This window comes from Talpa europaea, assembly GCF_964194135.1.
Source record: "Talpa europaea genome assembly, chromosome: 11".
Taxonomy (NCBI): domain Eukaryota; kingdom Metazoa; phylum Chordata; class Mammalia; order Eulipotyphla; family Talpidae; genus Talpa; species Talpa europaea.
In genome coordinates this window covers 78,984,441-79,010,377 of record NC_140078.1, presented here as the reverse complement: position 1 = coordinate 79,010,377, position 25,937 = coordinate 78,984,441, and the positions used below count along the sequence as shown (strand labels likewise).

The 25,937-nt window shown below is 42.2% G+C and overlaps 1 protein-coding gene across 1 annotated transcript in view; it reads left to right on the top strand.

The window, feature by feature from the left end:
* The window catches only part of STAC (SH3 and cysteine rich domain), a gene marked incomplete at both ends in the record, with an annotated part of 110,422 nt that overhangs the window by 68,899 nt on the left and 15,586 nt on the right, over positions 1–25,937 (top strand). The window contains 6 exons of the mRNA XM_084247007.1: positions 1,175–1,275; positions 3,079–3,160; positions 4,263–4,378; positions 9,018–9,096; positions 17,164–17,228; positions 18,572–18,660. Coding sequence (XP_084103133.1) covers positions 1,175–1,275; positions 3,079–3,160; positions 4,263–4,378; positions 9,018–9,096; positions 17,164–17,228; positions 18,572–18,660 — 532 coding nt within the window. The remainder of the gene's footprint in view (positions 1–1,174; positions 1,276–3,078; positions 3,161–4,262; positions 4,379–9,017; positions 9,097–17,163; positions 17,229–18,571; positions 18,661–25,937) is intronic.

Genomic DNA, 25,937 nt, shown 5'->3' with positions numbered 1-25,937 from the left:
TCAAGCTCCAGTCTTTTGAAAGCATTGTAGTCTTTCAGCTAAGTGGTTATTTTCCAAAAGAAATAGACTTTCTAACTAGCATTTATGATCCAGCACACATAGCCAATAATTTATGGTGTGTTTATATGTCACTTTGACTTTCTGTAGTTATAACAACAAACATACTTTGTGTTAAATAATGCCTTCTTGGAGGAGATTTTTAAGTAATACCTCCTGAAAGGTTTTCAGGTCTTTGACCAGTCAAAAGTTTAGCTATTGCTTTTTCCAACTGAATGTCAGATTCTTGTACTCCTACTTTTCATCATTTAATTATCTCCAACTGCATCTTCATGTAAGTTGAACAATCCAAATAATGAAGAAGAAAAAAAATGATTGGGTAAAGCAGTTGAAAGAGTGAAACTAGGTAAGACCTCCTCTGACTTTTACCCATCATCCTCCCTACTCACACACAGAATGTGATGTCCCTCCTTTATTGGTCACTCCCCTGAGAGTTTTTCCAACAGTTCAGACTGTGATTACAAGTCAGGTAACAATGGGCAAAACCCAGGACTTGTACTCAGTAAGACATCACAGGCAGATATACAGAAGCACATGCAGGAAATAAAGGACAAAGAAAAAGAATTTACTGCCTTGAATTGAGAGAACAAAGAAAGGAAAGAAGTTTGAGGTTATTCTTGGAGTAATGAATAAGACTGAGAGAAACCAGAGCTCATATCTTAGGTAGAAAATAATGGGAATATGTGAGGGAATCTACCATAACATTTTGTCCATTTTGAAAATATCATGCAGGGGCCTCCCTGGTGGCACAGCGGTTAAATCTCGGTGTTATCAAGCCATCTCCAGCCACTGCAGCATGAGTTCGATCCCCAGCAGGGAGCTGACCCATATGACACAGCAGACCTCTCCTGTCTCACCTGCTGCTCCCCTCAGCAGTGTATTTCAGTAGATCCACCTGTTCTGCTCCCCACTCTGTCTCTGGTGAATCCTCTCACCCCCCCACACCTCTGGCATACACTCCAAATTTTGCATGCATAAATAAATAAAATAAATATTTTTTTAATCATAGAAAAAAATTACCCAAGTTATGGAAGCAATTACATCTTCAGTGATTTCATACTGGTCACTAGAAAGTAATAGGTTTTATTTTAACCAAAACTTACTCTGTGTCTGTCAGGAACAACTGCTAAGCATGGACTGCGCTGCAAAGCCTGTAAGATGAGCATCCACCACAAGTGCATGGATGGCCTGGCACCCCAGCGGTGCATGGGCAAACTGGTAAGGGCTGATACCAGGAGAGGTCCCAGAGCCCCTGCACAGGACATTTGCTTAGCTCAGATGCAATAACTCCATCAACTCTCCCTCCTTACAGCATCCTGAGAACTGGACTCCAGGAAGGTAGTCCTGGAATCCCTGGCCAGTAAACTTGACTTTCTCATCAATAATAATATGATGGAGCAGAGGAGAAGCTTTGTCAATCTAAGAGATGAATGTCCCACATAGGAAAATCATTCAGTGACTTTATTAGGATGACCATTTTCTCCTGGGTTCAGCTTTCTCAGTTTCACAGTGGAAGGCCCCTATACAGGGAACTGTCCATCCCAGAAACCCCTCAGCCCCAGAAAAATAAGAGTGGTTGGTCACCCTAATGCTTAATTGGTTGGCAGTTTCAGCAGGTAGCAATAATGGCAGAGAGATTAACCACTTTCCCAAAAGTGAAGGAAATAATAAAAATCTACACCACTTTAACAGATCATGGTGGTCAAGGCAAGAAACATAGGGTGGCCCTTGACCCTTCGTGCTGATCATACCATCTCAAGAGTGTGAGCTTCATTATTGGTATCATACCTTGATGAAAAGCAACCCAGAGCACTTTTGAGGACAGGTGAAACCAGGACAGCAAAAGATTTGTAGTTTGGTCAGGAACCAAGAATTCTACCATAGAAATATTTAGGGGCCTCCCCTGGTGGCAAAGTGGTTGAGTGCTGGGCTGCGAAGCTGCGCGCAGCCTCAGCAGCGCCAGTTCGATCCCCAGCCACTGGGCGAGGGTCTCACATGGTGCGCAGACCTCTCCTGCCACCCGCTGCTCCCCTCAGCAGTGTACTTCGTCACTCTGCCTGTTCTGCTCTCTGCTGTGGCTCTGGTGAATTCTCTCACCCTCCCACGCTTCTGACTGTACCCAGTGCTTGTATGAATAAATAATCTTTAAAAAAAAAAAGAAAAGATTAACACATAATAAAAGTTTAAAAGAAGAAATATTTAGGGCGTGACAGCTATCTTCAAAAAACTTAAGCTCTGTCCTACAAAAGAGGGGTTCTATCCACTCTGTGGCTCTAGGCACAAGACCAGGATCAGTAGGTCTTCATTAGGCACAAACCTAACAGAGATAATGTAGCCAAAGACCTGCCCCCAGGATTAGGGAGAGTTTCTCCTCCCACCCCGCATCACTATCAGTGTTCAAGGGATGATAGCATCTGCTGGGAATGCTGGCATGGATTCTGGAATTCTAGTAGGGGCCAGGCCATTAAGTTCCCTTCCAATACTGGGATAAATGTAAGTGGAGTTTCTTAGAGAATTCATGTCCTTGCTCTGATTAACAATGTCCCATTCTCTCAAACCTCTGACTTACCTGTTCTGCACCAAGGCTGACTACCACAAGCCAGAGCAAAGACCATGAGTGAGAGGTCAGAAAAACAGAGCAGATACTAGAACACAAAGCAAAGGATTCTGGAATAGAGCTCATCAGAAATACAAGAATCTTTAGGCCTGCCTCTGAGGTCTCTTTTCCCTTGGCCAGACCTGTCATGATTTTAATAAGCCACAATATTAAACTGATAAAATAATGTATACCAGTTCTGGGAGATAGTCCTGGGAGGTAATGAAGATCACTGCGGTCTGCAGAAGGAGAAGCAGGACAGAAAAGGGTAGGGCCCCAGGGCTAAATTATGGGACATGTTAGCATATTAAAAAAGAGACAAGGAAGTGTCTCTGGAGAAAGCAGTGGGTTTCATTTTCAGAGCTCTTCTGTGGTTCTTTCCATCACATCAGTGACATTAAGCTCTTTTCTTATTCTCTTTCCAGCCAAAAGGGTTTCGGCGTTACTACAGCTCCCCCTTGCTAATTCATGAACAGTTTGGATGCATTAAAGAAGTTATGCCCATTGGTGAGTAGGGACATTGATGGGTTGAGAAGGATTTTGAGCAACAATGTCAGCATTAGTGGTGACTGTTTACCCAGGGTTGCAAAACCAGTAGGGTGCATTTAAGCATCTGTGTGGTAGCTGCTTGATTATGATTATTTGTCTATTTTACTGGAAGGGAAATATAAGCTAGATCAAATTCTCCAGGAATTTTTTCATCCTCTCACTGATGAAGCTTGAAAAACACCCAACTTCCAAAGGCTGCTGATATCCAGCCACCCTTGAGCTGCTTGGTAGATTGGAAAGAGCTTGCAATACAACATTCTACAGTTCTGGCTCAAAGCCCAGCTTTCCCATCTACCTACTGTGTGTCTGAATGTGTTACTTGACCTGTCAGATCCTATAAAATGAGAACAGCAGTGGCTGCTTTTCATAATTGTTGTCAGAAGTCAATATGAATTATAGACCAGTATTTGACAGGAACTCTGTGAATATCAGTTATTCTTTAAAGAGGACCAAAAAAATACTACCTGATAGATATTTCTGACTTGAATTTCTTCTTTGACAATATCTTCTATTTTTTTTCTCTCTCTCTCTGAAAATTTGTACATCTGTTTTTTGCTTTTGAGGAGGGCAGTTTTAAACTAGAAATTTATAAACCAGAAAGCTTTCCATTGGAAGTTCATGAGGCCTGATAATGTCAGATTTTTTTCAAAAACACTGAATCCTACTGCAAATGCTTTGCCTCCAGCAGGGATACCTTAGCAAGCAGGTACTCAGCCTCGTACTGGGGGAAGGAAAGCTGGTCTGGGAAAGAACCTTGGTCTTGCATTCCCAGGCTGATTGACAAGAGAGGAAAACGAATTAATCAGGAAGCATTTGGGAGCAAATGGTTTAAGTGCTGGGGGCCTTGGGTGTACCTGGTAAATGGGAGCATGTCATAGGGGACACATCTGGGAGAAAAGTGTGACCACAAAAAGCTCCATTTCCCTGGGGATCACGGGACTGCTGTGCAGAACCTGTTTCTTGGGGCTTGTCAACTAGAAGCTGTGTTGGGTGGTTGGCTGCATTCCTGACAGGAGTTGAGGAAACCTCTCTCTCAGATGAGCTTTTTCTTCTGTTGCAGCCTGTGGCAATAAGGTGGACCCTGTCTACGAGACCCTCCGCTTCGGCACCTCCCTGGCCCAGAGAACAAAGAAAGGCAGCTCTGGCAGTGGCTCTGATTCGCCTCACAGAACCTCTGTAATTGTCCTCTTCCTCCCTTGTTTCACCCACGGTAGATTCTGGGCAGGGCAGGTCTTAGGCACTGGAGTTTGAAGGGCTCCCCGATCATGAGAAAGGCAGCTCACATGGGGAAAACCCAACTCTTTGGGCCTATAAAGCTTAACTTTCTGTTGCCACCCAGGGACTACTTCCTTCCCTCCTCAGAGTTTGTGCTGTTGGTCTCCTGCTCCTTGACTCTCCCCCCTATGCTCCATCCCTTGTCTTCCCAACAAGATCCCACAAAAATATCAGTCAGTCAACACAGAGAAGGTTCTCGCAGCAGGGAAGACCCAGCTGTGTCCAGTTCTCCCTCCAGCTACATCCCATTTCAAGAGTACAGTTCATTCTCACATTTTCCCAACCCTTTCTAAGACAAGGTACACCTCTTTGGATTCACAGAAAAACTCCCCTTCCCAGAGGCACTTGAGCTGAGACTTGGGCCTTTCTCCATGGACACTCAGCCTCCCAAGCACCTCTCCTATGTCGTACCTGATTAAAAATGACTGTTTTATGCATCTCTAATCTTCTACCCCCATCTGTCTCACGCTGACCTAACCAGAATTTCTATGAATGCCCCTAGATCCACACAACTCTGTAGCTCATGCTGAAGACCACCCTCCCTCCTGCAAACAGATGAGGACTTTACAGTTGATGTTGCCCATTGTGGTAGCTGGCACCCCGTTACTAGGTACTGCCACAGCTTTTGCTGGACTGGGAACTTCTAAACAAGTCACAGATGAGCATCCAAATGGTCTTCCCTACTGAGTGCTGTCAACATCACATGATTTGGGTAGATTGTGGGTGAAAAGAATGGGGCATACCCCTGGGAGGAGCCCTCAGGGGCTGAGCTCCAGCAGCTCCTTCACTGGGTATGCGTGAGTGCATGAGATAAATGTGATGGGAGTCTGAGTAAGTTCTTAGGCCACATAGGTGAGTAGGTAGGCTCATGGGTCTTCTGATTATTGCCACATGGTTATCCCAGAAGCCATCTTTAAATTCACAGCAAGTCCTCTTCTTCATGTGTCCCACTAATTTCTAAGAGCAAAGAAATGAAAGTTAATTTTATATTCTTTTTCCTTGCTGAGCAAAAATTTGATGTCTGTTAGTTCTTTCTCTTTTCAGTTAACAGACATGAATTAAGTGCCTACAGTTTACTAACACTGTGGGAGACACAGAAGACTTGCCTCCTTTTTCTTAGAATATACAACTTATTTCTCAAGGCCAAGCCCATGGAGAATAAAGATACTGATGGTGGCACTGTTCAGCATTTTTATAAAGAATACACTTTTATATTGCATATGCTATTTATATTAAGAACATATATATGTATTAAGGGTATTATAATAGCTGTGTCATATGAGTGCTGAAGGCTTCACAGGATTGAAAATATTTGGCTTTAGTAGACATTGCTTCATAGCAATGAGGGTGTCATTTGTGACATTTGATACCTGCTCCTGATAAACTCCCTAAGGAGGGTACAGCTCAGATGGTCTGTTCCAGTGATAACATTAATTCATTTACTGAAAAGGATAGAAATGCTACTAATTGTGATGAAAATGCAAAGTGCACGTGGATAGGATTTATAGCATATGCAAATACGTTATGGCTGTATGGACTGGAGAGTATAATTTTCATTTTCAGGAAATGAAAGTCATCAGTGTCATATTTTCATTAAACATCTTGGCCTTAAATGGGTTTCTTTGAACTCCAGCTGTTACGAAGTTAAACAAAGGTGCACGCCATTAGGCAGGCAATTGTGTTATCTGAGCCATGCATTTCCCAGAGCCACCCTTAACCAAGGCCCTCTCTCAGGGGCTGAGTCTTACAGGCTCTGCAGGAAACCCCCTACTCACTCAAGAGTTTCATTCCATTATGTCAACCTGTTGCCCTGATGTGTTCTCCACATCCCTCCCTAAGCTGGGGTGTTCCCAAGGCTCTGCTTTGGCTTTGTCTTCTTGTTCTCCATTCTCTCCCTGGTTACCTCTACCACATTCCTCTTGTTAAAGCACCGTCTCATCTCTAAGCTGATAACTCTCTTGATATATCCAGTCCTAACCTCTAGAAGACCAGTAGACAGCGCAAAATCAAAATATGCAAACTAAACTTCACTGGTGATGAGGTCCTTTAATTCAGAACCCAGAATGTATCAATAGTACCCTTCCTCTCTCTCACCCAGATTATAAAGGAATGATAGTGTTGCCCATTTCCTTTTGAGTCTCCTCTTAACAATACCTCCAGGCTAGTCCTGAGCTTCGGAACACAGATTCAAGAATGCTAACCGTGTTCCTATTCCCACATACCCAGTTACATCTCCTTCCTCCAGAGAGTGAGGATGGCCATTGGTGCTTTCTCCAGAATTGCTTCTCCCAAAGCCTGCAGCCATCCCCACAGACAGGCAAGGCTTTTTGTGGATGGCACCCAGAAATCCAAAAGAAAAACACAAATACAGAGTGACCTTTGTCATCCTTGACCTGTATACTGAATGGACATTTCTCACGTCTCTGGTGAGAGCCAAGAGATCTTCATTCTACATCAGCACAAGCATCTCATGTGCCTGTCTAAGACCAGCATTGGTGGAAGGGCAGGTGGAAGTTAGCTCAGAGAGGCAAAAGCAAAGAGGAGGCTCCTGGGAGGTGGCTCTGACCTGTCTGTATCTCACTCAATCGCTGCTCCTCAGTTACTGAGCTCTTACTGAGCTCCCTGAACTCATGACAGGAGACATTCAGAAATCTTCCACTGTAGGCAATGAATGTTTTGGCCTCCACAATTTTGACTGATGCAAAGAAGCAGCAAGACAAATTAAGGATGCCCCGTTTGTCTTCATGTCTAAAGCAGCTTTGCTTCTAGCAAAGTTGGGACCCTACAGACTGCTTTCAGGGCTAAAAAAGCATTGTTTTGTTGTCAAGAAGGTGTGCACATTCTATGCATCCTAACACTGACACTGGTCTATCAGTATTTCTTGGACTCTTCTTACAATTTTGCTCTCTAAAGATGTTGTTCTGAGAGTTGCAGGAAGACAAAGGCAAATCAAATTGCACTTAAGTATCTGTCACTTTACTCTTTCCCCAGAGTCCAACTTGAGGAAAATAGAAACAATTCGTGTTTGAACATGATTTTGCTTCCTTCCTGTAGGGTCAAGGGGTAATGAACTCTAGCTGTGTGCCATTCTTTCAGTATCGTTATGTCCTAAAATGAAAGCTACCACCTCTCCCCTCAGCAAAGCTCTGTCCTACAGGTTTATTTTCTTTCAGGGCTGCAGACACATTTGCTTTACAATGCCAGAAAGTGGCTGCACTACTTCCAAATCATTTTGTCTCCTTTAATGTGCTTTTAGCTGTTCTAGAACATGGAAGACTTGCTTTGGGGAGGTCAGTGGATCCAAATTCAAAAAATCTTTCTGGGAGTTGGTTGGCTAGTTTATGAATATTCTTCAATTTCATAAAATTAAATTAACATAGTAATAGCAACTTTTGTTCAGAAAGAGCAAGCTTGAAAGAAGCAGGCTATGAATTACTTAGAGACATTTTTTTTTCTTTCTGATCTGCCCTGAAAATAAGAAAAACTGAAAAACATCTTAAAGCTTAAATTGTTTGTAACTAAAATCAGTCCCTGGAGGATGGTGCTAAGGTGCCCTGGAACTGACTAGGAGATTCAAGAAAGCTAATCTGTTCCTCTCGGATAAGATATAAATTAATTGTTTGAAAAATGTGACTTTCCCCAGAGGGCCCCCAAATTCCAGAGACTGGAACCAGACAGATAGAAGCATCTGGTCCTTTGAAAGAGGCTTTTTGAAATCAATGGTGAACTGGTAAATGTTTAACCACCAGCTGGGGCTGAACCCTGATTTTGGTGGTGTCAATATTCCCACCTGGGGCACTCTCAAGCTGCCCATGTGATGCTCAGAGGCCCTCACTGCCCCTGTGAGCCCCCACCGCACCCCTAAAAGCAGCACAGTGCTGCCAAGCATGAGACAGCATCTGGGAGGGGACCCCAGCTCTACCACCCACGGTGGGACCTAGAGTAGAGTCACTGTTCTCTCTGGACTTCAGATTGTTGTGAAGGAGAAAGGCAAGCTGCTTGGAGAGTGGTTATTATTGCTCTAACCTGGCTGTGACTCTCTTAGCTAAAATTTTAAGTCAGAATAAGCATAACAAAGACAACTGATGTTTGTAGCAACAGGAACAGTGTTCAAGTCACACATCTCTCAGCAGCGCATCTTGTTCTGTGGTTCATATTTAAAACTCGCCTATAGAAAGAGCTGCCATTTTACTGAAAATGTTAGGTGACTAGGCAGGAATTCTGATTGCTGTCTGATGTTTCTTCTGGAAAGAAGCCTCCCTGGGAGCTGTGCATCTAGGCATGCATTCAACACTCACTGAGCATCTGTCCTGTTCCAAGTCCCGAGCCTCCACAGACTCCTGGGGGGGGGGGGGGGGCGGTGACCCAGAGGGAACAGACCGCTTCTCTGAAGTTAGCCAAACAGACCAGTCAGAAATGACTGGATTCTTCAGACAGTGCCATGCAATGCCACCTCAGTTCTGCTGACATCAAAATCTCCCTTCAGTTGCTCCCCTGAAAGGACACTTCTCACCCCACGCTGTCCTCTCTTTTCTCTAAGACGTCAGATCTGGTGGAGGTTCCTGAAGAAACAGATGGGCCGGGAGGCGGGTACGACCTACGGAAACGCAGCAACAGCGGTAAGTGAGGGAGCGGGAAAGCGTGCATTGCCCGGCACAAATGCAAACCACACTGGTCACTGGCCATCCCGGTGAGCAGGCAGGGAAGGTCATCTGCAGCTCCTCTCTTTCTCTGCCAGCTCTGGAATTCAGTCTGGCCATGTGCTCAACATTCTGGAGGAAAACTGGGCATCAGGACTGGGCTTAAATGACTCACATGTAACATTCCCTGAGTTCTGTCTCCTGAGTTCTCATACCTTACAGACTCACCTATATTGGGGTCTGTGAGGAGTCACTTCCAGGCCTTTCTGGTTTTTGTTTGTCTGTTTGCGTTAAAGATTTATTTATTTATTTAAGCAAGCACTGGGTACAGTAAGAAGCGCTGGAGGGTGAGAGAATTCACCAAAGCCAGAGCAGAGAGCAGAACAGGCAGACTGACGAAGTACACTGCTGAGGGGAGCAGCGGGCGGCAGGAGAGGTCTGTCGCGCCATGTGGGACCCTCACCAGTGGCCGGGGATCGAACCAGTGCTGCAGAGGCTGCGGGCAGCTTCGCAGCCCAGCTCTCAACCGCTGTGCCACCAGGGGAGGCCCTCCAGACCTTTCTGTTAATGCATCACACACACCCCCAACACACACACACACACACCACCACCACCAGCAACAACAACAAACTACATTAGATTAGCAAACCGTACCACAGAGAAGCTACTCCAGGTTACCTCTGAAACCAGGGAGGTGGTGATGCCAGGGAAGGGTGTGGCTCCTTCCTGGGCAACAATAACTGAGGCTCAAAAAGCACTATGCACAACCTCGCCACACATTTTTTATTGATACAATTTTCTAACACCTTTATCCCTCATTACAGTCATATCTAAGATATCCATCAAATGCTAACCACATGCTGCTTCTGGCTAACTTTAGGAAAGAATTGCCTTTTAACCTAGACCTTAAGAAAACATAACCAGCCCCTTATAGGAGATGTCCCATTGCCAAGCCTCTTGGATGTCAACAAGTACTTAATCAACACTAGTTTATTCAAAAAATACCTAGGAAGCATCCACTATCAACAGCAAAAGTACAAAGGTCGTAAAACTGTCCTCAGGTCACTTATCATCTGTGACTGTGTCATTCTTTTGGGCGGAATGAATCCTCAAGCTAGAAGTTACCCCTGCAGGTTCTGACGTGAAGCTCCAGGAGATGCCGCCTCATATAGATTTTCCACTTGACAACTTGTCCCTGCCTTTCCCAGAATGGAAGCAGAAGTTCTGCATTCAATACCCCGTAGCTGCTTGTCGACAGCTGTCTCATGAAGTGTCACTTCCTTCCCCCCTTCGCTCCAGGAATTCATTTATGTCTCTTCTCAAGGTAGGGCTGCACCATGCATCCGTGTATCCCACCAGGCAGCGTGTGTCAGCCTCCCCCGTGACTCTGCTTCCTACAGAAACCTCAGCAGAGCCCCCCTTGACAAGCCCGCACATATCTGCTAAAGTCTGTGGCCAAGGTAGACTCTTCAGCCTCACATGGAAAGCTGGGCATTTAGATGAACACGAGCATTCATGGGCCACTCTGCAATGCAGTGCCCATCCAGAGAGCAGCTAGGGGGCCTCGCTGTGCAGCAGTAATGCAGCCAGCCCAGCCCACACCTCCAGCCTTGCAGGTCTGGCAAGTGATTTTGGTCCCAACCCTAGAGTTCTTCAGCATCTGAGGAATGAACTCTCCAGAGACGAGTATATAAACCAAACCTTTAATACTTCAAGTCTGGGCAGCCGCTGTGTCCCTCAGTCTGACTCCTGCCTGCATCCTTCTCTTGACACTTAACACCACCATTTCTGGTAGCCTCATTATCACTAACTTCAATGGACACATCTGGTCCTCGGCCCCTCCTTTCTCTGGAGACAGAGAGCCGGATGTCCATTGGCGATCATGTGACCTTGAAGCAGTGAGCTAGCCTCTTTCCACCCAATTGCTTCATCCCTAAAATGAAGATAATAAAATAACAACATGCCATAATCTTTAAACAAGAGAATAAATGTAATGAATTAAACACTATCCATTCACTATACTCTGAAACTTCATTTCCAGCATTAGGCTCCTTGCTACCTCCAGACACCTACAACCTACAGGACATGGTCATCTGAACATGTAAAGGGCATCTTCATGTCAGCATGCTTATCTCTTGACCTCACTCCCACCCACCCCAAGTACCCAAACCAGCTCCTGCCCAGTTGTCCCTGCTCAGTAAACAGGATTAAGCCAAAACTTTTGCCATCAGCCTCCTTCTCACATCTCATACCCAATTATCAGCAAGTCTCATCTACTGTTCTCCAAAATCATGCCCACTGCTTGCCTCTTTGCCTCAGCCACCCCGCTCTAGCTTTATTGATGCCACTGCTCACCCAGTCTTTAGTGGCTAAGGTGTCTATTGGAGATTTCTTTATCAAAAAGTGCCCCTAGTAGGACTTTATATTGTGAGTAGCAATATTTAGGGTTCATCACTATAATGCTTGGTTATATTAATAAAATCATCCTAAGGTTATAACGTTTCAGAGTTGTAGCAAACAGCCTCCCTACTCCAGAGGTGGCTCACGGCCAGCAACGTGGGCATCCCTTGAGAGCTTTTAGATATGTAGAATCTCAGGCTGCCTCAGATGTGCAGAGTAAGAATTTGAATATAAATCTGTGAATCATATGCTTGTTAAAGTTTGAGATGCAGGATTAGAGGTCATTTAGCCCAACCCTGACCCTTCACAGTACATATACACACACTCAACATAGCCTAAAGAAGAAAGGAAACTAGGGCACAAAGTAATACACTCAAAGACACACAGTTGATTATTTGCTGGCTCTTGCATGCTAAAGGGCATTTTCACAGCCTTAGTCAAAGAAATTAGTTGAAAGAAGTTAGCAAGCAATAAACCTCTAAAGAGCTTTGGAGATCTATTAACTATTCCTTTCATCAGCAATAGCTTTCTTTACAATGTACCCTTAGAAGCTGGGAGGATTAATTATGCAGCACTTTGCTTCAAAACATTTTCCTCTGACAGGATTTCGTCCCTTGTCCATGCACTTTGAGAAACAGTATAGAGAAAACAAAGCCCTTGCTAATGTGGTCCAAGCTGTCCATGGTCTCCTCACAGCCATGGCAAGGAGGCTGCTGGCTTTTCAGAAGCAGTGTCTGGGCTTCCAGCCCCAGCCAACTGTGTGTCACGTGTTTCATTCATGTTCTAAAACCTACACAGTGCACAGAGGTATTGTCTTTACCAGCCAGATGTTATGTCACATTCCTTGAGGAATATTTTCAAGGTCACCTTAGAGGAAGGTAGAATTCATACTTATTTTTGTACTCTTTCGAGTGCAATCTCCGCTTTCTCTCTTATAAAAGAGCTTCGGTAGATCTGAGTGTTGCTGGCTGTTGTTTCAACACCGCTCTTGAAAGAATCAGAACTATTGAGGGATAGACGTTTTGGTCTTCATCTTTGGCTTAACTGCTAGAAACATCACTTGAAGGAAAGTAATGAATAAAGGGTGAAGTAAAACCTAGGCTACTAATTTCAACTCAAAAGGTCAACTAAAGAGATTACTGGTGACTTTCAATAATTGTATTATAATATGAGTGTATGTAATTACAACTTTTCTAAAAGAGAATAGGACATCATCAAGACAACTTCTTAGAAATATTCTTCAAAAACAACTGGGTTAAGTGGTTAAAACACTTGAGGATAAGACAAGGCCCAATATTATCTGACTTTGCATCAAAACAATGAAACTCTCTGAGAAAGAAAGACAGTCTCAGACTTGGACAATTTAACATGCTCTGGTTCTGAATCTATAATATTAAATTTTAAGTTGTCACCCAAAAAAGGAAAAAAAAAATATTTTAATGGCTCTTTTGGCAGATGCCCTTGGTTCGGGTCCCCCTCCAGTGGACAATTCCCAAATTGCAAAAGCAAATATTGATAATGACCATGAAGCATGAATCCAGAGGCACCAATCTTACTCTGCATCTCCCTGAGCCTTGGGAGTGGAGAATAATAGGCCCCATTCATAGACAATAGAGGACAAAACCTGGGGACTGGGCAGGGTCAGAGGTTACATTAGAAACCCTTTAGGAAAATGCGGATACCCCAAACGCATCTTTACTGGCACTAGGAAAAAAGAAAATCCTGCAGAACAATTTAGTAAAGGAAAATGCTATCTGGCCTTAACTCAGGTGAGGAAAAGATAGACATGGGAGTAAGTGGGAGGAAAGTCATCTTACTTGGGTTTAGGGTCTAAATTCCTACTACCTATATGGACAAAGTAAAATAAACTGAAATTTTAGTTTAATTTATTTTATAGGGGGCCCAGATGTGATAAAATCACCAGGCATTGGGCAGAAGCAAATGCAAACCCTCTCTGGAGGAAGATAATTTAAACTCAGACCTCAAGAATTTCCACAAATGAACCTGAGCTGAGAATTAAAATTCAGCAAACACCTAAGAAAATGAGCCACCATGCATGAGTTAGTTGAAATAATTGCTTTTATAATCAGACTCTCAGAGACTGTATATGTTGGAATTATCAAATAAAAACTATAAACTTGTGGGGCCTCCCCTGGTGGCACAGCGGTTGAGCGCTGGGCTGCGAGGCTGCCCGCAGCCTCTGCAGTGTCAGTTCGTTCTCCAGCTGCCGGCGAGGGTCCCCCCCACCACCAAAAAAAACTATAAAGTTGTATATGTATATATTAAAGTTTTTTTTAAGGACATAAAATATAACAAAAGAACAAGAGACTATCAAAATGGAACAGGGGATTTGTTAATAAAATCCAAATAGAACTTCCAGAATTTAAAAAAGTAATTTGATTGGTAGATTTAATAGCCTATTAGATATAGTTGAAGAAAGAATTAGTACCCTGAAATATATAGCCAAAGAAATTGCAAGAAGAAAAAGCAAGGAGGCTCATGATAGTAAAAAGACACAAAAATTAAATGAGAGTTCAAGGTATAGCTAACTGACATTTCAGAAGCACATAAAGAAGTACATGATAAGAAACTATTCAAAAGGATATTAAGAATTTTTCAGTTGATTAAAGACACTAATCCTCAAGCTGAATCCTCATCTTAGCAAAACTTCAAAATTTCCAATACATTACATATAGACTGACAGATTACCTATAAAGAAATGAAAATAGACTGAGGACACATTTAATAAGTTACAGTAGGAGCCAAATAACAGAAGATCATTATCTTCGATTTTCTGAAGGAATAGGATAAGAAAGTTTCCAGATTATATAAGCTCTTTCAGGAAAACAAAAAGTGACAAGAAGGAAGAGCAGCAGCATTCTCTAACTTAATTAATGAGGCTGGTATAATACTGATCTCAAAACCAAACAAGCACAGCACAAAAAAAGGAAAAATATGCTGGCTAGTCTCCATCCTGAAAATGGATGTAGAAATTGCAAACAAAATCTTAGTAAATGGAATCCAGTAGTGTATTTTTTAAACTAATGCATAATCACTGAACTGCATTTATTCCAGTGATGCAAATTTATGTCAGTGTTAAGCTAGCAATGTAGCTTGCTGCATTACCAGGTTAAAGGGGAAAAACCAAATAATCATCTCTTTAAAAAACACAATAGTGGACCTCACCTCATGGACCTCACCGGACTGCAAAGTACAAAAGAAAAGACAGACTATGGAAAAGGAGAAGATGAAAGTTCTTTGGAGATGTGGTAAAAACTAAGGATTCCATTTGCATCTGTAACTTTAGAAAAATAGTGGCTACATAATGGACATATTCTTTGAATACTTATCATGGGCAAAATAAGTAACAGATTGTGTTTGGTAAAGAGGTAAAGCACCGAACATAAAAGGTATGATATATTTTTGGTAAAATAGTTATCTTTCTTGATGCCTTTCCTCACCAATCAAAGTCTTAGAAATAGCCAGTGAAATGGACTTTTTAATCATTTTTTGCACTATTCCAGTTCTTTCAACCATATAGCTGGGGTCACTTCAAATAATGTTCAGCATCATTCACAAAAGTGGTGTACATTTCAAGCCAGATGGCTAAAGGATGTTCAATAAAAAGCTAAAATAATATGAAATGACAAAATTGTAAAATCAATTCAAACTGAACATTGCATATGCACATGCACTGGATGTAGTCCCCCTTTTTTATTCAATTCAGTCAAGAATTTTCTAGGAAGATAGATACTCTTTATATGTTTTTTTTTTAATATTCTGTTAGAAGTATCCAGTTTCATACTTAAAGAATCAAGTGTTTACAGCCAGGATTTCAAATAATCACATAATGCCAGAGAAAAGTATTGCTGGTCTCTATTCTCTTTAAGCTGGTAAGTGGAGTGGTCAAACATTGAGACAGATAAGGTCCGTAGAATAGGACCTTCATTTTCCACTTAACCACAAACAGGAGCTCTTGTGATGAGTGCATGTTGTCTTCCCTGGGGTGATGAAATTGCATCCACAGGATTTGGAACTGCAAACTGTGCTTAGATGTTTCCTAAGCAGCGGTCCATTTACAGGAGCTCTTACTCACAGTGTGTTTTCAACATCACCATTATTCAGTCCATTTTTAAGGACAGTGGAAATTGTCAAAGCACTAACTAAAACAGGTTATAGAATTTTTCATAATGTGCTTTTCTTCCTCTACTGATATTTCCTTAATAATCTGAAAGGAGACCAAAGGGTAGAATAAAGCAGCAATGTGTTATTTTTGAATGTCAAGACATCTGAATAGTAGGTTAATTGAGATATCACAACCCTATTATATAGGCTTGGATTTGCCACATTTTTTTTGTTTAAGGAAGATACCCATGATAAGAATAAAACTGTGATGCTGGTCACCAAGTCAGAGTTAACTGACTGAACTAGCTAAGGCAGCACCCCCACACCTATCAGGGACCTCCCAGAGCTGTGTATGTGGACAGTGAAAACTGCCCATTTGGAGAAGCCTTGTTCTTTATCAAAAACCACACTGTAGCTGCTTAAACGCAAAAGAAAAAAATTATACATTCCAAGAAGGAACTAAATGAGAAACCACTCTTTTATTTTTTTATTCTGAATAATAGCCCCTTTGCACTGATAATGAGCTCAAGAAAATATTTGCAAGTTGAAATCCCAAGTGTAAATCTGAAAAATAGAATATAAATGTCATTAGGAGACTAGAATCAATACATTGAATACAGATAAATCTGGTATAGAGAAAAGGTATTTTAATCAATACAATTAAGCTGGGCCATGCCTCACCCACCACCCCATTCACAAATAATTTGATAAAATTCAAGACGAGAGATGGTTTCTGCTCCTGGGAAGATCACAGCCAATGAGACTGAGCTTGAGCACACAATCACCGGGAATGTGAGAGGTTGAGTACTGGTCTGGAGCAGGTGCAGGGGTGTGGGTGCAGAGAAGGTGGAGCAGAATGCTGTATGGGGAGGCAGGGGAGCCTTCGTGGTAGACGATGTGAAAGTGGGTCACTAAAGATGAGGAAATGGCAGTGAGAAGTAGAAAGAAGCTGTAGTACAGAGAGCCACTGTTAGGGGGAAATGATGTCCTGAGCTAATTCCAGACAGGCTGTGTGGACCCCACCCCCACTTCAGACTAAAGCCATCAAGACATTGGAAAAGACAAATCCTGTTACCACCAAAGGGAAGGTGGCTGGGACCTGAGGGTGGAGTTGGGCAGCCATGTTGGATATAAAAACCAAACACGTGGGCCTTGGGGTGGCTCGCTATTGCTCGCCTCCTGGCTTTACGGCTCCTGGCTTGCAGTCAGCTCTCAGAGTGCCATTTGGGATTCCAAATCGGCGGATCGGGTAGGACTTATTTAAAACTTTGTCTCCCACTTTTTTTTCCTGAGCTGTACATTTTTTCATTTTCCCTTTCCTTGTAAATAAACCTTTTATTAACCTTTCTTGTGTGCCTACAGTAGAGCATTGATAAGTCCTTTTAAGCGTGCAGGTGAGGACCCACAGTCAGGCACCCCGTTTTGTATCAGGGTTGCTCTACAACAACACCACTATCAAGCTTGTTTCTGGAACGTGGTGACTGCATTTATAAACCCCCTGCTTTCTCTTGTCTCCTCCAGTGTTTACGTATCCAGAAAATGGAACAGACGACTTCAGAGACCAAGCAAAGAACATAAATCACCAGGTATTTTTGGATGTCCCAGAAGACAGACCAGATGGGGTTCTTGAGTCCTACTGCAGGTCACCACCCAAGTGGGTCATGAAATCCATTTAGTTTTAGAGAATAGAATGAAGTAGCATAGGGTACCATAGCATGGGTAGTAAAACAAATATAGTGCATCAAAGAAGGGGGTGAGTTTTGTGTTGTACACTTTTGGTACCTTAATGTATGCTCCATACATTCTATAATGTGTAAAATATAATTTTAAATTATATTATGACTGTTTTTCATATTGTAAAAGTTTTAAATTTTTGTATGAATTTATATATAATTAGAATATAGAATCAACTAATATATACAATAAGCTACTTAAGTTTGGAATAGCAGAATGAGTCATTGGTATAAGGGATACGGTTCTGTACAACTTTTATTGTTTTCTATGCATAGCATGTATTTATGTCTTATATTATCTAATTGTATACTATTATATCTAAATGTATAATTGTATTATATAGTTGTATATTATATGTAATTGGATTCTATTTATATTTAATATATACACATAATTGCATTTATCGTGCAGTTATATGTATGTTTTATATATTTTAATTTATTATATATTATAAAGCAAACATATTTATAAAGCATTACCATTTATTTGGTTAATAATAGTAGCTAATATTTATATAACGCTAGTAAGACTCCTATAGTGTCTATATATTTGGGACAACAATAGAATCTACTTCACAGGACTGCTGTGAGTTTCAAGTTTATCAGTCAGTGCCTGTAAAATAATGCCCAGCACACAGTAATCTACCAAAAAGGATACTGCTATCATCATGATTGCAAGGTTTCATAGCCAGTAGAAGCTGTTGCTATGACAGAAACCATATCAATCTGATGTCAAATCTACACTTTTTCCACAACGAGAATGAACTAATTGCCAGATGAATATACCTGGTACCTTTGATTTACGTTACCAAATTTTAGGCTAACTGATAAAAAGTAAATTTTGGGAAGTGGAAGTTCTCTAGAGAGAGAACATTCCTACTCCTGGGACCAAGGCTGTGTCAGCTTTCATGAACAACTATATCAAAGAAAAAAAGCACTTGAAGAAAATTGTAGTATTTCTTACAGTTTCTCCCATAATTCTCAAGTGGTTTGTAATGAAATACACTAAGCTAAGAAATTAAATATAAGTCGATGGTTGAAGCAAAATCTTTAATAATAGTGAGACACTTTAACATGTAAGATCCATACAGAGAATATACACTGGAATTACATGGCATTGACTTCTCCGTGTCCTATATCCTTTATTCTATTTCTTCTTCTTTCTTTCTTCATTTTTTTCTGTATTTCTCTTTCAGGGATCTCTTTCCAAAGACCCATTACAAATGAACACCTATGTTGCCTTGTACAAATTTGTACCACAAGAGAATGAAGATTTGGAAATGAGGTAAACTATTTATTTTTTTTAAATGGAGGTAACATTGGTTTACAACACTCGATATGATTTAGAGGAATAGGACCCACCCCCACCCCATAATAGGACACCACACCCACCACTGAGATACCTACAATCATTTTTTAAAGAAAAGATTTATTTCAATGTTTAAAGGAAAGATTTAGTTCAAAATAAATCATTTGTGTCACTTCTCAATGTTTTAGAGCAGTGATCTAGAGCTTCAGTGTTCATCCAGCAGCCTGAAGAGCTGGTTAACACAGAGAGGGCTGGGCCCTGTCCCTGGAAGTTCTGATTCAGCAAGTCTGGGGAGGGCTTGGAGAATTTGCATTTCTATCAGACTGTCAGGCGGTGCTGATGCCCCTCATCCTGGCACCACACTTGAGGAAGTAATGACGGGCTTTAGTCCATCCTCAACAGAACTCTAAGGGGATTTTTCACAAAGGTTGAGCCTCAAATGCAACTGGCATACTGTGGAGCCTAACAGCAAATAAAAACTGTATTTAGTCCCCAAATTAACATTGACAGAAGAATCAAACTAAAGCCATTCATTTATATTGCCAGAAGCTGGCAACCCCCTGATCACTCCCTGATGGCTTCAGAAACCGTCCCCTTCCTGGTAACTGAAACACTGGGGAGGGTAAGGTGAGCTTGGCTCCTCATGAAATCTGCAGCTTTCCTTGACCAGTTTAAGGGTCCTCATTTTGGGGGGCAGCTGAGCTAAAGTCAGTCCTATGTTTACATCCTCCTTACGGAGTGACCTTGAGCAATTGATAAACATCTCATGCCTCTGATTTCCTTACTCATAAAAGAATAATAATGATCTCCTCCCCTTAAGAGATGTTTCAAACTCCTTAGATTTGTTGAGACAATTAAGCTCTTGCACATCTGAGAATGGAAGAAGAATCTCCATAAAGCATATGCTGCAGTGCCTTGTTGTTGTAAACACTCAGTAACTGGTTGTTACTATAGTTTTTATAATGTGGTGTTCACTGGCCTAGCTCACAGAACAGGCTTCACTTCTCTCCTGGCCTCAGCACAGTGATCTCAGGGAAAGAATTTGGAATTTTCCAGTCCTAGAGTAGGACAGAGAGCTGCTTTTCCAGTCTGAGGGTCCTAAGAGCTTGATTCTTTCTTGTACTGAAGAGCATGGGAGGCTAGAGCCTCACTGAAGACTGCTGAATGTCAGAGCCTGAGGAAGGCAGCCCCTCTGGGTCTGGGCTCCACTTGTCTGAATGTCATGTGGCCACACTGCCAGCCGCCCGTCATTCCCTGCACTCTGCTGCCAGGCAGGCTTGTGTCTCCACTCTGCAGTGTCTTGGGCTTCTCCACACCTTCAAGCAATGCCACTTCCCAGGTCGGGTCCCTCTTGCACTGGTCTGAGTGTGGTTCCCTGAGTGAAATCAGCTTTCCCTTCTTCCGCTTTCCTCAATGCCCTTTAAAAGGAGAGCACTACCAGAAGGCCCCCGTTAGACTCCATCACCCAGGTTCTGTGCCTTGGGGTCAAGCTCAGCACCTCAGTTGCTCCCCAGGGGGCAACAGCCAGCAAGACCCCACACCTAATGTGTCTCCTGCCAGCATCTGGCAGCCCGCTGGCTTACTCCCAAGCTCAGCTTTGTCTCAGGTTCATCTGCCCTTGGCTTCCAAGTGTTTCTTGGGCTGTTCCAGGGCCAAGCTCAGGGCCCAGATCCTGGCTCCTGGAATTTGCTCAGACAGTTAAACTCTCGTGTATCCGCAGGTTCTCCACCACTGAGAAAGACTCACCATGCTGGCGTCACTGGCTGGGGCTGTAAACAGTCCTGAACAGCCTGGCATTGGTGCAGGAGGGAAGAGGGAAATCAAGGGGAGCCCTTGTCTAGCAGAGATATAACAGGTCCCACAGCTCAGAGCCTGCCTAAGATTCATTGCTGGTGCCGTGCCTTAACTTCCACTGATGGGTCACAATTACTGTCTGCTGCTGAGGATAGAGATGACACGTTTACTTTGCGACAAATACAGTGTATTGGGTCCTTCTTGATATTGTTGTGGGACACCAAGAATTTAACAACTTCCTTTTGTCCAAGTCCCAGAGTTTATTTATTAGAAGATTATTCTAAAGTCATCAAGTGAAAAGAAAACAATTCCAGAGAAATCGAGGATATTATTGGGGGAGTGAGGAATGAGCTCTAGCTGCCTGGTCATGGTGTAACTTTTGTGCTTATTTTAGTTGGTTGCAGGCCATTAAAAATCCAGTTGTCTGGTCACGAATCCACCGTTTACAGTCTGCTTCGAGGCAAACAGCTCTATTCATTCCCAGGAATGAAATGCCTGCATTACATATACTGCAAGATTAGAGCGATAAATCATCCTTACTTTTTTTTTTTTTTCCCCAGAGAGTGTAGGTTCCCATTTTAAAAGCCAGGCACTTGATTTAGAATGTGTAAGGCAATGCTTTTGGGATTTGGTATAATTCCTTGAATGAACTGGGCCTTTGTGAATTATCTTTTTCTCCTTAAACCATGAGGAAGGAAAAAAATCCTTTTAAAAAAGCTTTTCTTATCCAGCTACATTCTGATCCAGGGGAACACACTGGGTATTGTCCTCTGGAAAGAGAACAGAGTTGGTCTAGGTACAGGCAATGCCAGGAGGATGAACTTGAGGACAAATAAGGCCAATAGGCAAAGCCAACAGCCATAGAAGAGAGCAGATGAATCATTGCACTTGTTACATATATGCTCAATAAGGGAAGCTTTTCTGGCAGCAGCCAATAGTCCAGACCCCAGGGCAGACCTCCGAAGTCACATCCCTACTTGCTACACTAGGAGTGAATGGCACCCAGTAGCTCCTACAAACCTGCTCCTTAGGTTCAGTGATGTTGCCATATGCCCATGCGTCGAGGCAGTCACCAAACCATACTTCAGTGTTCAACTCCTACTGATCCTCTTGGCCTGAAATCTACTCTGTCCTTCCCCTTCAGCTCTGCCCTGGACTGTCAAGAGCCCTCCTACTCTCTGCTTCTAACCTTTCCCCTACTCCTCTCTTACCATCCATTCCAAGAGTGGAAGGGACATTAATATGACAGCAGAGTGTACTGGGGTTGGCTAAACTTGTGAGTCAAATAGAATGGATTCACAGCCCATCTCCTCTATTTTCTAACACTAGGGTATAGTATGTAACTTTCTGAACCTCTGCTTTGTTGTCTTGAAAATATAAGGTCCTATAAGATGACTATGATTAAATAAGATAACACTATCTGGTCCAGAGGAGGATCTTAATAATGTTAGTTCCACTCAGTTCTATTCATGCTCCAAAAGCAAATACTTCCCTTTCAGTTGTAAGAAATAAGACAGAGACAAAGAGCATATAAACATGGATTCACTGAATGGAATTTTATTTTATTTTAAAATAAAAATTGTGATCATCTCTCAACATTGGTTTAAGTCCTGGCCAAGCCACTCACTAGTTGTGTGACCCCCATGAAGTCTACAAAAGGCTCATACATAAGTCATTGGAGTCTCTGTTTCTTCCCTTGTAAAAGGAGATAAAATGTCATGCCTGCCTTACGTCTACTAAAATACACAAAGTTCTCCCATCACTTTTGGGTAAAGATCAGAATATTTATGGGGACCTCATCCTTGGTGACCTCTCTATTCTGTCTTGCATGGCTGTCCTAACTCTCTGCTCCATCACTGTTGTCCTTCTCTCCTTCCCTAAAAGGATGACACTAGCACCAGCCAAGGGATTTTTTTTTCCTGCAGTCTGCTCCTGTCCCCCCATTCTCCTGTCCATCCACCACCACCGTCTCACAAACACACACACGTGCACTACTGTTCCAGTTGATTATTATGCACCCACTACATCTCAGTTTAGATTCCCTTCCTTGATACAGCCTTTCCTGATACCCTCAATCTAATTGAGAATCCTATACTTTCATGATGCTGTTTCTTTCCTTCCAAGCATTGATCAACTATATATGTGTGTGTCTATATATATATAATGCATTTAGTATATACTTATATATCCTATATAATGTATACAGTTATATATTATATATAATTATATAATTATTTGGTTAATGTATAATTATATATATAATATATAGTTATTTAGTTAACTTCTAACCCCCTGGTAAACTCATGAGAACAAATCTGTAATTTCTAATCCTTATATGCCTGTAATGAAGTACAGTTTTTGAAATATAGATGCTTAATAAATATTTGGTGAATAAATGAGTATTGTGGATATTAAGTATTGTGGATATTAACTAATGATGAACTAATGCTGTGTCTGGCATATACAATTCGCAGTCCATGATAATAATACAATGGACACTAGAACAAAAGAATGGAAACTAGAAAAGCAAGCTCGGAGGGGTTAGCCAGGGCCAGTTTCCTGGAGGAGATAAACCTTGAGCCCATAATGAATATTATTTGTCAAGTAGAAATTATAGAAAAGAGGACCAAAGTTGCCATTGGTTGCATTCACAAGACAATTTGGAAGAAGCCCTGCTAATCCCTTACCCATGGGCTCACAATTGAGGTATGGAGGAGCAAGCTTCAGAGAGGAGGAGCCTGGGTGCTCCCCAGTATTCTTAGGGTACTGAATACTCCTCTTAAGCAGTATGGTCCCATCATCCATCCCCAGACACAGTCTCTAGGCTGAGGTTTCAGATAATCTGCTTGGCTACAGTTTTGTTGCCAAATCAACACCCTTCATAAATTCATCCATCATTACTTTCCCAAATCTCTTGAGTCAACATACCGTGATAATTCTCTCTCTTCCCACCATTGCTGGCAGAGAATAGGAGCGAACAAGCTGGCAAGGTAGAAAAGAACTTATCTGGGAATCCGCCCCCAGGTGCCTTCAGGCTCTAACCCTCACTAGCTGCATCAATTTGAGCCAATGATTTTATCTCTTGGAGCCTCAGTTTTCTCCTTTCTAGGGAGATTGAGTATTTAAATGACTGATAGAAATAAAATATGGAATTTCTTGCCTAGCGCAGAGATGGTGAACACTATATTCTAGTACCTTCTCTTCATAATTTTCTTTCCACAGTAAACAACCTCATGGACGCCATCCTAAGAATACATAGTGAGGAAACACAGGTAAAGACTCGCTCTGGCCTCTGAGTGCAACAGTTAGAGTTTATTGAATTGGCCCAGTGATAAGGAGGCTGGAATACCCTGTGCCTCATCTTCTGAGTAGGTTTTGGGGTTGCGGAGGTGACTTGTGGACTTTCACAGCTGACATGCAGGATGTGGTGCCATCAGCCACGGGCTCTCCGGGCCACTGCTGACAATTTGAGTCTGATAACATCAAAGGCCCACCCAGACTCCTGTCACAGGTTAATGAGCTTTGTACAGCAACTTTCTGTAATTAAAGGTCATAGACAATTACCATCAATAACCCTTACTTTTTCTTTTGAAGAGCCCTGCAAATTACACATTATGGAGTGCCAGCTTATTTCATGAGCTCTTTCAAATACTACTTGAAATACATGCTGGAGAACTCACTATCATCAGCGCTGGCAGCGAGAGCCTCACACACTGCCTTCTGAATTCATACAGGCCGTGTGTCAAAGCACGGCAAGTGGGTGAATAGCTGGGTGAGACACTCACTGGCACATATACACTCCCACACAGTCAGGTAAACACAAACTCACACACTCAAATAAAGATTCATTCACAGGCACACACAACACAGACACATCATTAGCAAAGGCTTGATAATAGCTGCGTGACTTTTTGGTGAAAGTAAATCCTGCCTTCTACATTTACGGTGTAATCTAGCCCACGACCCTCACTGCTTTTGGGTTCAGAATTTGCAAAAACAGAATCTCAGACTCATGGCTTATTATTCACACCAACACACCATTTTAAAATCAATAACTTTTACAGCTTTGCCAAGCTGATAGGTAAATAATCGGCAGATGCAAATAACTCTAAGTAACCACAAATCCCTAGAACATCTTAGGGACTTTGAAATAAAGGATGGAGAATAAATTCAAGGCATATTTTAGTGACCAAATAATGCCTATTCCAAAGAATCCATTTTGACTTCCTACATCTAAGTCATTTTCATTTTTATTAGTTCTCCCCAAACAGATTTATATGATAATGGCCATGTTTCATAAGGGGAAAAATAGTTCATAAGCTAAGAGAGAAAGAAGGAACTGCTTTTTCAATACTAGTAAATTTTAAGAGAGAGAGAAATTATTTTCCACTTCAGCGTATGAGTATCTAGATCTAGGGACTTCAAAGAAAAGCATATCTTACTTTGTATTTTGTAACCCCAAATAGGGATTTAGATTCTTGAATTGCTAGAATATTTCTTAGACGCGGGAGTCTCAGATTTTTCCAGGGTGTCTGAATGACACCAGGCAACCACTGGTCTCGTTAGCTAATATCCACAAGAACCTCTGGAGAGAAGATGGCTTGAAGTCATAGCTTTCTGCCCTTTTCAGAGCACCATTTGAAATTGAGTAAAATTTATTTCAACTCTAGTATGACTATTTGCAGGATCTGTGTCATTTACCTCATGTTGAGTAGATGAAGCATGTGGTGAATGAGCTTGTGCTCTCTGCTGGGTGAACAATGCACAGACCTGTCCTCAAAGAACTCAAGTGGTCATAGGCCTGGGGGGAAGGGAGGGTGACCGAAGAGTAGATGGGCAGGTAAAATACAGTATCACTCTTGTGGGTAGGGAGGTTGCCCAGGATGCTTTCACAGTACCTGAAAGAGAGGGCAGTGCAGGTTTTGCCAGGAGGTGGTTTCACAGCCAAGACAAGACTTCCAAAAAGAGGGGATAGGTACTTGGGCAGCTTGGTTCGTGAGCAGTTATTAACGCTTTCCACTGACGAAAGGCTAAGGGAAGAATAGATTAAGTAGCAAAACCAGAGGATTTCTTAGAGAGGTACCAAAATGGGGGAGGAGGAAGAAATGCAATGGCCAAGACAAACAGAAGTGGTGGAAATCCATAGCAGGAGTCTCAGGCACTACCTTCATTCCTGTCTTCATTCTGGAGAGGCTCTCTTAAAACTCAGTAAAGCAATGAATGGACACCCGTGTAGTTCATATTCTAGTGAGACAATTTGGTTTTTTTATATCCCTTTTTGAAGGGGAGGGAGAACCAAGTCCAAGAATTCACAGGTGGAAAGTGGAGGCTCAAGGTTGGAACCTGGGAGGTGGACACCTGATTAACTGATCTCTTTCCTACTCCAAACTTCCCAGCTTCTGTTGACTATGGTAGATTTCCTCTCCGACAAGGTTGACAATTTTAATTTATACATCAGA